We start from the raw sequence: 12,435 nt of genomic DNA, 5'->3' as shown, positions 1-12,435 counted from the left end.
ACACACACACACGCACGCACGCACGCACGCACGCACGCACGCACACACACACACACACACACACACACACACACACACACACACACACACACACACACACACACACACACACACACACACACACACACACACACACACACACACAGCTAGAAGTCTTGGTAAGTCTTGGTGAGAGTGGCTGTGGCACTGAATGCTAACACCAAGGGAGTGCATGCTCTTTCTTTATTTTCCTCTCTTTCAAAGAAAAAGAAAAGAATGCCTCGTGTTCCTAGATTTGTAAAAGGAATGAGAGTCGGATGGAAAGAGAGAGGGAACAAGAGAGAGAAAAGTAGAGAGAAGAATGCTGGAGGATGTTTTGCCTCTCTGGGGCCGCTGTCACTTTCCCCCAGCCAGCCGTGCCCTCACGCTCCAGTAACAAAAAGCCCACCCGCCTGCACCCATCCGAGTGGCATCGCGGAGGTGGCGATGGCCAACTATTCTCTCCTCTCCTCCCCTCTAGTCTCCTCTCCTCTCCCCTCGTCTGCTCTCCTCTCCTCTCCTCTAGACTATTCTCCTCTCCTCTCCTCTCCTCTCCTCTCCTATCCTCTCCTCTCCTCTCCTCTCCTCTCCTATCCTCTCCTCTCCACTAGTCCGCTCTGCTCTCATTGGTATTCTCCTCGGGGTTTGGCTCTCACTCGCCCTTGCTCGCCTCTCGCCTTGCTTCTTCATTTGTTCATTTTGCAATGTCTCCTCGCTCAGCCCCCCATCCCATCACTGCCCTCTTCCCTCTCCCTCGCTCCCCACTCTTCCTCCCACCTCTCCCTCTCCCTCCCACCTCGCTGTCTTCTCCCATCTTTCCCGCTATCCCTCTTCCTCTTCCTTCTCCTCCGCTCCCCTTCCTCCCTCCGTTCCCATCCGCACCCCGCACCCCGACGCCTCTGACTCTTAACGGCTATTTGTTGGGAGCCGTCTCCTTTGGGTTTGGTGGGACAAAGGGCCCCAGTGTGGACTAGAGGGGGGACGGGGCAGAGCCCTGAATGCGGCTCCCCAGCAGGCGCTGCCTGGCCTGCCTTGTATTGCCCTACAGGGCCCTACAGCTACAGTGTCTCGCATTCCAGAGAGAGAGAGAGCCATAGCGAGAGAGAGAGAGAGAGAGAGAGAGCGAGAGAGAGAGAGAGAGAGAGAGAGAGAGAGAGAGAGAGAGAGAGAGAGAGAGAGAGAGAGAGAGAGAGAGAGAGAGAGAGAGAGGGCTCTGCTGGGGCGCTGTGTCGCACTCTGTGTCACAGGCATGGGGTCAGGTCAGTGGGAGAGTGTGTGGAGGAGTGTGTGTGCGTGGGGCGGTGGTGAAGGTGGTGGGGAGAGACAAAAGGAGAAAGAGAAAAAAAGAGGGAGAGGAAATTCACAGAGGATAGAAAGAAAGAAGGTTGTGTAAGACATAGAGGGAGAAATTGAATGTGTAGGAGGCATAGGAGCTGCTGGGAAAAAACTTTCGTTAACACCACCAGAGGAATGAGCGCGAGAAGTGATGAGCAAAACAGATGGTTAAGCTAATGTAAATAATATGAGACTTTCTTTTTTTCGGAGAGCCCGAAGTGATGTGTGTCTATGAGTCTAGTTATGAGATGCAGCCCACCCTCGGAGCTTAAACAGCCACCCCAGGCTATGATGCTGCTGCCCCCTGCCCACAATCGTGCCCCTGACTCCCCCTCCCTCTCTCCCTCACACACTCACATACCCCCTTCCAGGTCAGCCAGCCCCCCCCTTCCAACCCGCCCTGGGTCAAGTCCAGGGCCGTGGGGAAAAGCTGTTCCAGAGGACCCCCGCCCTCCCGACCCCTCACTCCACCCCGTCCAGCAGCACTGCTCTTCTCCTCTCCTCTCCTCCTCCCCTCTTCTCTCCTCTCCTCTCCACTCCCCATGACTCTGTTTAACAACCATCATCTGATTGCACGGCGCCACACAGCATCACACATCCAGTCACATGGCTGTGGCTCCTCTCCTCTCCTCTCCTCCTCTCTTCTGCACGTCTCTCCACCGCCTCCTCCTCTTCTCCTCCTCTTCTGCACCTCTCTCCACTGCCTCCTCCTCTTCTCCTCTCCTCTCTTCCACACGCCTCTCCACCGCCTCCTCTCCTCCTCACATGGCGTCGTCAGCTGACATCAAAAGCAATGACTCTCTTTAAGATTATCCAGTGTTTGATCGTCTGACCGTGTATTAGTGTGTGTGTGTGTGTGTGTAATAGTGTGTGTGTCAGAGAGAGAGGGACTCTGTGTGTGTGTGTGTGTGTGTGTGTGTGTGTGTGTGTGTGTGTGTGTGTGTGTGTGTGTGTGTGTGTGTGTGTGTGTGTGTGTGTGTGAGTGCGTGTGTGTGTGTGTGTCTTATTTGTCTTCACATTAAGACAGGGTTGCTGGGCGTATTGTCCCGGGCCTGGGCCTTGTCCAGCCTGGGTGAGAATGAATGAATGCCCCTGCTGGAGGGCAAGTCTTACAGCTAGCATACTGTACTGTATACTCAAACAACGCAAGAGCACACAGTGAACATTAATGAGGCTGGCTGGGGCTGCCTAGGTCAAAAAACACAGGGTTATGTGTCTGGTTGGCCATCGTCTTCAGGCACCAAAAAAAACCCCAAAATGGCGGCATACATGAGTACGCACACTTGGAGGAGAGATGAAGAGGCGCGTCACAGTGGTGTCAGGACAGAGCAGAATGCACACAGAGAGAACGGGAGATCTTTTTTTACTCCAGCAACTGGAACTGACTGATAAACACACCCATCAAAGCAGTTCGCAGTGAATGCATGTGTACAGTACATCAGGGCTCTGTGTGTGTGTGTGTGCGTGTGTGTGTGCGTGTGTGTGTGTGTGTGTGTGTGTGTGTGTGTGTGTGTGTGTGTGTGTGTGTGTGTGTGTGTGTGTGCGTGCGTGCGTGCGTGTGTGTGTGTGTGTGATATAATAGAGCCTACAGAGCCTCTCCCTTCCCAAGATCCTCCGCAGGTCTTCATGGGAGCGTGTCTGTGCTCTGCCTCGTGTCATGTCACGAGGCTGCTTTATGTCACTGGCCCAGCCCGAGGAACGGCAGAGACAGCTTTAGGTCAGCCCGGCCGTCCGTCATACACACTATCTCTCGTTTATGTTGCCTTTTTCCCCCTTCGTTTTTCTCTCTCCCTCCCTCCCTCCATCCGTCTCTCCTTCCCGCCTTCCCGCTTCCTTTTTTTCCCTCGTCCTTTTTTTCTTCCTTTTTTATATCTCTGTGTTGATCTCGCTGTCTGGCTGTCTGAGTCGGGGCCAGTCTCTTGCACTGAGTCACTGAAGTGTGATGTATCTGAAGTGTCTTGGTCGGGGGCGAGCGCGCAAACAGAGTCTGCTATGCTCCGTAGTGAGGGAGACAAGAAGGTGGTGGTGGTGGTGGTGGAGGAGTTGGTTGTGGGGGGGGCGAAACGAGAGACACAGAGAGTCTTGAATTTGCTTTAAAGGACGGAGTGACAGTGGATAAAGGAGAGGTGGGAGGTTGAGGAGTGAGATTCAGAACGAGCCATGAGGAAGGATTGGTGGCAGGAAGGAGTTTGTGGCGGAGTCAGTGAGTGCATGTGTTTTGTCAATATATGAGTTGTTGTTTTCCTCTGCGTGTAGGGAAGGGTGGGATGTCGAGGGGCTCATTCTGGGGCAGTGTCACAGACCACCAGAGCTCTGCCTCTGATGTCTTCCTTCACTGGCCGTTCGGGGTGCGCCCCTCCCCCACGCCATTGCCCCCCAGAAGGTGGCTGAAGTCAGACAGCTCGCCCAGCCCTCGCGGGGGGTGGTGGTGGGGGTGGTGGGACCTCATGCCAGCGGAGGATGGACGCTGTGACTGTGTCGTCATCTGCTGCTGCTGCTGTTGGTGCTGATGCTGATTGTGATGCTGCTGGGGCTGTTGCGGCTGCTGTGGGGCGTAGTGCAGTCGGTGGCCTGCGGGGGCAGTGTTGTTGCTGTTGTAGTTGAGGCCGTCCGGGTGCCAGCGCGGCGCCTCCCCGTACTCCCCGGGGCAGTACTCCACCACCTGCTGCTGGCTGGGCGCCGACACCACGCGCCGCCGGTCCGGGGACTCCTGGGGCGTGGTCGGGTAGTACTCGCCCGCCGAGTTGCGCGTCACCGTCGGCTGCCGGCTGGATGGCGGGGCGTCCCGGTGGCTGAGGATGAGGAAGCACTCGCGCTCGCCGCCGCCGACACCCCTCTGGCCCACCACGTCGCCGGGGTCGACCACGCCGTGTACCCGGATGCCGCCGCCAATGCTGCCCCCAGACGGGTACCTGTAATAATAATAATAATAATAGTAATAATAATAATAATAACAATAACTGAATTTTTGTATAGCACAATATCACACAAGGCATGCAGCTCAAAGTGCTTAACAGATGGATAAACATCAATGTTAAAGATGAAAATAAAAGTGAAGAAGAAAGGAGGGACAGAAACAAGAAAGAATAGCAAGAAGACAAAAGAGGAAGCTAGACGGAATAGAGAGAATAAGTAGATGTAGAGAAATGAGATTAGTTTAAAGGGACACTGTGTGAGATTTTTAGTTGTTTATTTCCAGAATTCATGCTGCTCATTCACTCACTAATGTTACCTTTTTCATGAATAATTACCACCACCATCAAATTCTAAGTATTCATTATGACTGGAAAAATTGCACTTTTCATACATGAAAAGGGGGATCTTCTCCATCGTCCGCCATTTTGAATTTCTAAAAAATAGCCATTTTTAGCTGCAAAAAGATTCTACTTCGACCATACTAGAAAATATGTGTTTATTACTTCGTAAACTTTCATGTAAAGATCAAATTTGGCTATAGGCAACCCAGTTTCAATGAGCAGTGTAGTTGCAGTACCTTTTTTGACCATTTCCTGCACAGTGTACATTTTAAGGGGTATGCCACTATTTTGGGGCTTAACAGTTAAAATCATTGGCCAGGGTTTATAAAGGTGGTAAAGTGTCTTATTTTTCATGTTAAGCGTTGTCTTGCTTTAAGACAAGTTAAAAGAGGGAATATGTCGCTAAGCTAGTGAAAGTCAATGGATCCGTGTAGCATGCTACATATTCCCTCTTTTAACTTGTCTTAAAGCAAGACAACGCTTAACATGAAAAATAAGACACTTTACCACCTTTATAAACCCCAGCTAACGACTTCAACTGTATTAAGCCCCAAAATAGTGGCATACCCCTTTAAAGAGGACATAAATCGAGATTGTAGAGGCATAAGGTCCACAGAGGTTGGGCCCAGTATAAAGTGATAAATAGTCACACTGAATGGGGCACACAGGTGTGGCCTGGGTACCTGTGTCTCTGGAAGATGACGGCTGTGCTGCCGGGCGGGTAGGGGGGGCCCACGGCCGTCAGCACGGGCTGGCCCGGCTCGTAGTCCAGCTCGGGGAGGTGCACGTTGTTGGGCGAGGGCCTCTTCTGCTGCTGGGGCGTCTGCTCGGGCGTGGGCAGGCCGTTGTGCACGGCGAAGGGGTTCTCCAGCTGCGAGGAGCGCGGCCTCTCGCCGGCCCGCGTCACGCTCATCACCGAGCCACTGCGGCCCTGCATGCCCGCCTCCTTGTCGCCGCCACTTTTGCCGCTCCGCTGCCGGCCCGAGCCCGAGCCGGAGCCAGGCCGCCGCTGGCACTGCCTGTGCTTGTGGCTCATGATCCAGCAGACCATCAGACCTGACAGCACCGCGCCCGTGGAGAAGGCCGAGACCGCTGACGCCACCAGCAGGTTCAGAGACACCAAACCGTCTGGCTCCTCTATGAAGCTCTCCTGGATAAGACCTGGGTAGATAGATAGATAGATAGATAGATAGATAGATAGATAGATAGATAGATAGATAGATAGATAGATAGATAGATAGATAGAAACAGACATACAGAGAGGGAGAGAGACAGAGAGAGAGAGAGAGACAGAGAAACAGAGAAAGAGAAACAGAGAAGCTAGTCAGTACATTTCGCATGAAAAGACAAAAGAACAGAAGCCTGCTGTGAGGGTCCATTAGACAGCTGTGTTTTTAAGTTACTGCCATGACACAAAATGCTCTGCCTTATTTTCTCCCCTCCTTCTCTCTCTCTCTGTCTCTCTCTCTCTGTCTCTCTCTCTCTCTTTCTCGGTGGCGGTGGCTTTCGGCGAGCACTGAAGGTATGCTGCTGCTGGTGTAGTAGCTAATTGCACTCATTACCCAAAGTGGATGGTGATTTTAATAGCTGTAATGACTGCCTTCCTGATTGAAAATATCTGCAGGCGAGACTCTCTGCCCCCCCTCGCTTTGCAACATTAACTTTTTTTCTTTCAGTGGAAAAAAAAATCTACCCTTTATAACAACGGCAAAGTAGTAATTACGGGGCCCTCAATAATACTGTATTTACACTACACAACAAAAGGCTTTATGGAAAAGGGGGGCTTACGGGGCTATATAAATAGGATTTACATGTGAAAGAGTAATGAACGCTATTTGTCTCCCGTTTCGGCACAAACGAGGTCGGATGAGAACGGGGCCCTCTCTCTCTCTCTCAGACAGACTCTGGGGCGTTGATGAATTATTAAGAAACTCGCAGAACACAGGAGACCAACTGCAACGGCGAAGATGGATCAATTAAGAAAATGTCAGGCGCAAAAAAACCCACAGGAGTCTGTGGTGGAAAGAGCTGGGGGAGCTGTATTGACAAACGGGATACAAACTGAGGCCCTGAAAACCAACAGCTCTGTGAGAAAGAGAGAAATCTTGTGAAAGAGAGAGAGAGAGGTTTGGAAAGAGAGAGAGAGAGAGAGAGAGAGAGAGAGAGAGAGAGAGAGAGAGAGAGAGAGAGAGAGAGAGAGAAAGTGAAAGAGAGAGAGAGAGAAACAGCAAGACAAACATGCTGAGTGGCCTTTAGCGAGAAGAAGGCACGGAGGCCCTGAGGCAAACACAATGAATGTTCCTTAAATTACTTCACCGGTACAAGGGACGGCGAAGGGGACTGTGGAGAGGGGCCTGGCAGAGGAGGAGTGGGAGGGGAGACAGAGTGCTACATCTGGACAAAGGAAGGAAATGAATGACTGTCATTAATGGACATTTTCAAGCACTTCCCCAGCCACGGATAAAGAGACATAGAGGGAGAGAGAGAGAGAGAGAGAGAGGTCCGAAGCTTAAGTAAGAAACAGCAAGACAGACAGACAGATTCGAGTGATGGCGAGAGAGAAAACAAGACAGACAGACAGACAGAGAAAGAAACAGAGGAGAGAAAGTGTGTGGGAAGAACCTCTGACTTAACCGTAAAAAAACATGGCTGTATTGTTTGGCAAACGTACTGTCATGGAGACAAATGGGAACATTACGAGGCAGGTACAAAAACCCAGTGGGCACTTAATTAGGCAACTCCTCCAGGTTCTGCCGGGAAACAAAGCGTCTCCTGTGCTGTGCTGTCTGTCCGTGCACAGATGGGCTGGAGGTGCAACACAAGAACACTAGCCTTCGACAAGAGCCCCATGATTGGGTTAAGGAGAGACACACATTCGTCCCGGCCAGAGGGGTGGTGACGTGGCGATGTGTGACTAAGTCCACTGTTCCATGACCGCAGTGGATAGATTGGAACATGCCGTTATCTGAAGCACATAAGTACAAGTACATTCTGTGCGGACAGAAATGAAAATACACATTATTCAGTAGAGCTTCTAAACTACATTTTTTATTTTAGGGACCTAACTTATCTTCTGCCTCTATGTACACATAACCTACTGGTGTGTGTGTGTGTGTGTGTGTGTGTGTGTGTGTGTGTGTGTGTGTGTGTGTGTGTGTGTGTGTGTGTGTGTGTGTGTGTGTGTGTGTGTGTGTGTGTGTGTGTGTCTGTGTGTCTGTGTGTCTGTGTGTGTTTGTGATAGATAGATAGATAGATAGATAGATAGATAGATAGATAGATAGATAGATAGATAGATAGATAGATAGATAGATAGATAGATAGATAGATAGATAGATAGATAGATAGATAGATAGTGAACATGCACAGTCTAATCTGCATTGACGGTGTGGAAATGAAAGACAGCATTCTCTCCTCCATCATTCCAGGCTCTCTAGCTCATCTGCCATTGCACCGCAATCGCAATCACTCCAGAGATTTTTCCTTGAGCTGCCACATCTCGTTCCGACTTTTATCTCTTGCCTGCTTCTCTTTTACTCCCAGCACGCCTTCTTCTTTCCTTCTCTCTCTCTCTCTCTCTCTCTCTCTCTCTCTCTCTCTCTCTCTCTCTCTCTCTCTCTCTCTCTCTCTCTCTCTGTGTCTCTTTATTCTGTCTCTTAATCACTCATCCACATCTCCCGTCTCTTGTCTTTTTACCACTGACTCTACCACTGAGTCTTTTTTCACTTCTTTTCATTCAGCCTTTCACTCACTCATCATTCAATTCATTCTGTCTGTCTACCCCTCATACTCTTCCATCTTACAGAGGAGGTACTGTATGTCATCGTCCTCCTGTTCTGTTCTTCGAATTCAAATGTAAATTTTTCTCTCTTCACTCTCTCTCTCTCTCTCTCTCTCTCTCTCTCTCTCTCTCTCTCTCTCTCTCTCTCTCTCTCTCAGTGGTCGGTGGTGGGTGAGCGTGTTCCTCCCCATGGCAGACTGACGGTCACATGACAGGAGCTCAGCATTCTCCCTCCTACAGGGATCCTTGAGCTTCACGTGTCTCATTGTTTCATTCCAAACCCGCTACACACACACCTGCACACGCGCACGCACGCACGCACGCACACGCACACGCACGCACACACACTCTCACACACACACACAGACACACACACACACACACACACACACACACACACACACACACACACACACACACACACACACACACACACACACACACACACACACACACACACACACCGCCACCACCCACCTTCACTTTTCATCTCAGCTTCTCAGCTTGGCATTTCCTGAAACTCAAATCAACACATTGTTGCCGTAACACAACATCCTATAAACCTCCCCCATACCATTGGCTGACGCATCCGCCAGTCATCCAATCCTTTTTTTTGCTAATTTGGGACACGACTTCCCCCACGCACGCACATTCAAACATCCTGAGCTACATCAATGGAATCCGCCCAACCAACAATATCCTTCCGGCCGCCCATCCACCCAGTGGTATCCATTTGCTCAATGATATTCAACTCTTCTACAAAATCCATCTTCCCGCTGATATCCATTTACTCAATAATGCTGTATTAAACTCCCCCACAATATCCATCCTCTCAACAATATAGATTCAGCCTTCACCCACATGTGCAGAAGAGAGAGACAGGCATAGAGTCTGCTAGGACAAATGGGTGTGTTTGTCAGAGGGCCATTCCACCATGGTTGCTTATCATGGCTCAAAATCAAGACGAGGTGGGGAGGGACACAGAGATTTACGTACACACATGCATGCACACATACACAAACACACACACACACATACACACACACACACTACATAAACCTGCACTGCTCTGGGAATGCAAAACTGCTTGTTAAGCCAATAAACCTCACTTGCACTGAATTAAGGGAGTGAGAGAAAGCGAGAGATAAGGGCATTGAGAAAGACGTAATTGTTTTGTTTGTGGTCCATGTCTATTGAGACGACAGGGCAGATAAGAAGATTGAGATGTGTGTGCGTGCCTGTTGAGAGCGAGACTGCGAGTGAATAAGACAACTTGTGTTTGTGTGAGAGGGAGAGCAAGCGAAGAGAAAGAGAGATAGAGCGAGAGAGAAATAGTGAGTCAGTGTGTGCAAGAAAGAAGAGAGAAGGAGAGAGAGGCAAACAGAGAGAAACAGACACAGACTCCAATGCAGGGAGAGAGAAAGAGAGAGAGAGATAGAGAGAGAGAGAGAGAGAGAGAGAGAGAGAGAGAGAGAGAGAAAGAGAAAGAAAGAAAGACAGAGAGAAAGAGAGAGAGAGAGAGAGAGAGAGAGAGAGAGAGAGAGAGAGAGAGAAGGATGAAGATAAGAGCGAGATGGAAACAAGAGAAAGCAGAGGATTGAATGAGACGTGAATGTTTTGTTTGCGGTGTGCGTCTATCCCCCTCTCCTCAGCCCACATACATACAATACTTATTGCAGCCAGAGAGTGAGTGAGTGAGGCAGTGGTGGCAGCGGCCAGGGCTGCTGACAGCTGTAACCGGGCCCGAGACAAAATCATCTGAAAGGGCCCCCCTCTCAATACATATGCTTCAATGTAATGGGGTCCCAATATAATGGGCCCCCTCTTTCCCTGGGCCTGGGACAACTGCCCCGCTTTTGTCCCCCACCCCTGGCAGCTACCCTGGCAGCAGTGGCGGTGGTGCAGCTCCGCTCGGGCGATCTCGTTAACATCTGAGGACGCCCGTAATGGCACTCAGCTGGATTGAATCTCCGTGTTAGTGTTGAGCGGTCTGAATGGGGAACCTGAGATCTCGTTGGGGCGGCCCAGACAATAAAGAGCCCCAGCGCTTATGCTACGGCTACGCTATAGCCATGCCAAAACCCGGAGACTATTCACATGATGGACGCTACCGAACCAGCAAGCGGCACAAAGCTTGGGTTGTGCTTTGTTGTGTTGTGTTTGTGTCTGTATGTGTGTGTGTGTGTGTGTGTGTGTGTGTGTGTGTGTGTGTGTGTCTGTGTGCGTGTGTGTTTCAGTGTTTGTGTGTCTGTGATACACAGACTGTGTGCAAGTGTGTGTGAGTGTACAGTGTTAGTGTGTCAGCAGTGTGTCAGTGATTGTGTGTGCCCGTCTTTGTGTAGACAAAGACAGAAAAGTGTGTGTGTGTGTGTGTGTGTGTGTGTGTGTGTGTGTGTGTGTGTGTGTGTGTGTGTGTGTGTGTGTGTGTGTGTGTGTGTGTGTGTGTGTGTGTGTATGCGCGCGAGCTTGCCTCTGTGTTAGTGTTGGCACAGGTCTAGCCCTCTGATGAAAAATGCACCATTAAAAACAAAAAAAGAAAAATCCTCTCTTTCAGAGTGCCACTATGAGTTCTGATTTTCGCCTTCACCATTTGCTTCTGTACCTTTCCAACCCTCATCATACTTTCTCCTCTCTCTCTCTCTCTTTCTTTCTCTCTCTCTCTCTCTCTCTCTCTCTCTCTCTCTCTTTCTTTCTCTCTCTCTCTCTCTCTCTCTCTCTCTCTCTCTCTTTCTCTCTCTGTTGCAGGGCAGAACATGTGAACATGCGTCTACATGTGAATGGGAGACTACGCCATTGGGGAGGGCTCTCCCTTTTTATAGGCCTTCTGTTTTGTGCTCATGGCTTCAGCCACTGCAACTGAAATGAAGGAGCAGAGTAGAGAAGAGAGGAGAAGAGAGGAGAAGATGGAGGAGAGGAGGATGGAGGATGGTCTCAGGGGCCTCTCTGCTGCTCTTTGGGCCTCCCAATGGGGGTTATTGCGGCCGCAATGTGCCTTCTTCTTTTCATCCTATCCACTCGTTTCTCTTCATTCCACAGTCCGCCACACTATCATTTTTTTCCTCGCTCTACTCTTGTCTCCCCCGTCTTCCTTCATTCCCTGTCCTCTTCTCTCCTCTCCTTTCATCAATTTTCCCTCTCCTCTCCAGCCTAGTCTTCCTGGTGCCTGCTCTCCTCTGCCCTTATTCCCGCGTTCATTAGTCCTTCACTTCAACCCCAGTGCTTCTTTCAAGCCCACTCCTTCCATACTATCTCTTCAATCCATACATACAGTATCTGCTACTTTAATGTTCATTCCACTCTTCTTCTTTTCCTGCCTTCAGTTCAGTAGAGAAACTCTCTTCTTCACTCCATTCTTCTCACAACTTTCCTCCCCTAAACTCTTCTTTACACTCACCTCCTTCCTCCTTCGTTTCCTACTCCCATCTCTCGTCTTATTCTACAAAGTACTTATCTTCTTCTCTGCACTTCTCCCCTCTTTGTTTCTCTCGTCTCCACTCCGCATCTCTGCATTCCTCCATTCTCCCTCTCTTGTACATTCTCTCTTCTACTTCTCTCTGTTTCTTCCCTCTCCTCCTCCTCTTCATCTATATCCTCCCAACTTACTTTCTTCTCTATTTTCCTTGCACTCCCATTCTTCGCTTATACTGTATGCAATTTGTATTCTCTTTTTGACTATGCTTCTTCTCCTCTCCTCTCCTCTCCCTCTCTCCTCCATCCACATCTATAGCTCTGCACTCCTCTCCTTCTCTCCTCTCCTCTCCCTCTCTCCTCCATCCACATCTATAGCTCTGCACTCCTCTCCTTCTCTCCTCTCCTCTCCCTCTCTCCTCCATCTACATCTATAGCTCTCTTCTCCTCTCCTTCTCTCCTCTCCTCTCCCTCTCTCCTCCATCTCTACAGCTCACTTATTAAGGTGTAATGGAAGCCGCCGGCCTTGTCAGCTTGATGAACGGCGATCGTGTCTCGGCCTCGCCGCTCCAATTACAACAGAACAATGGGCACGCAGGCAGCACAGGCAGCCCTAACCCTCCACTGGGCAGCCCTAAC

The 12,435-nt window shown here is 50.2% G+C and overlaps 1 protein-coding gene across 1 annotated transcript in view; it reads right to left on the bottom strand.

Moving 5' to 3' along the window:
- Positions 1-1,833: 1,833 nt before the first annotated feature.
- Positions 1,834-12,435, bottom strand: part of sema6bb (sema domain, transmembrane domain (TM), and cytoplasmic domain, (semaphorin) 6Bb) — a 235,383-nt gene continuing 224,781 nt past the window's right edge. The window contains exons 18-19 of the mRNA XM_063201621.1: positions 5,294-5,771; positions 1,834-4,265 (exon numbers count right to left, since the gene is read on the bottom strand). Of these exons, the coding sequence (XP_063057691.1) occupies positions 3,686-4,265; positions 5,294-5,771 (1,058 nt within the window). The 3' untranslated portion in view covers positions 1,834-3,685. The remainder of the gene's footprint in view (positions 4,266-5,293; positions 5,772-12,435) is intronic.

The sequence above is a fragment of the Engraulis encrasicolus genome, chromosome 6 (genome assembly GCF_034702125.1).
Source record: "Engraulis encrasicolus isolate BLACKSEA-1 chromosome 6, IST_EnEncr_1.0, whole genome shotgun sequence".
NCBI classification, from domain to species: domain Eukaryota; kingdom Metazoa; phylum Chordata; class Actinopteri; order Clupeiformes; family Engraulidae; genus Engraulis; species Engraulis encrasicolus.
Note: the sequence above shows the minus strand (reverse complement) of the source record. Positions and strands in the feature narration are given on the sequence as shown.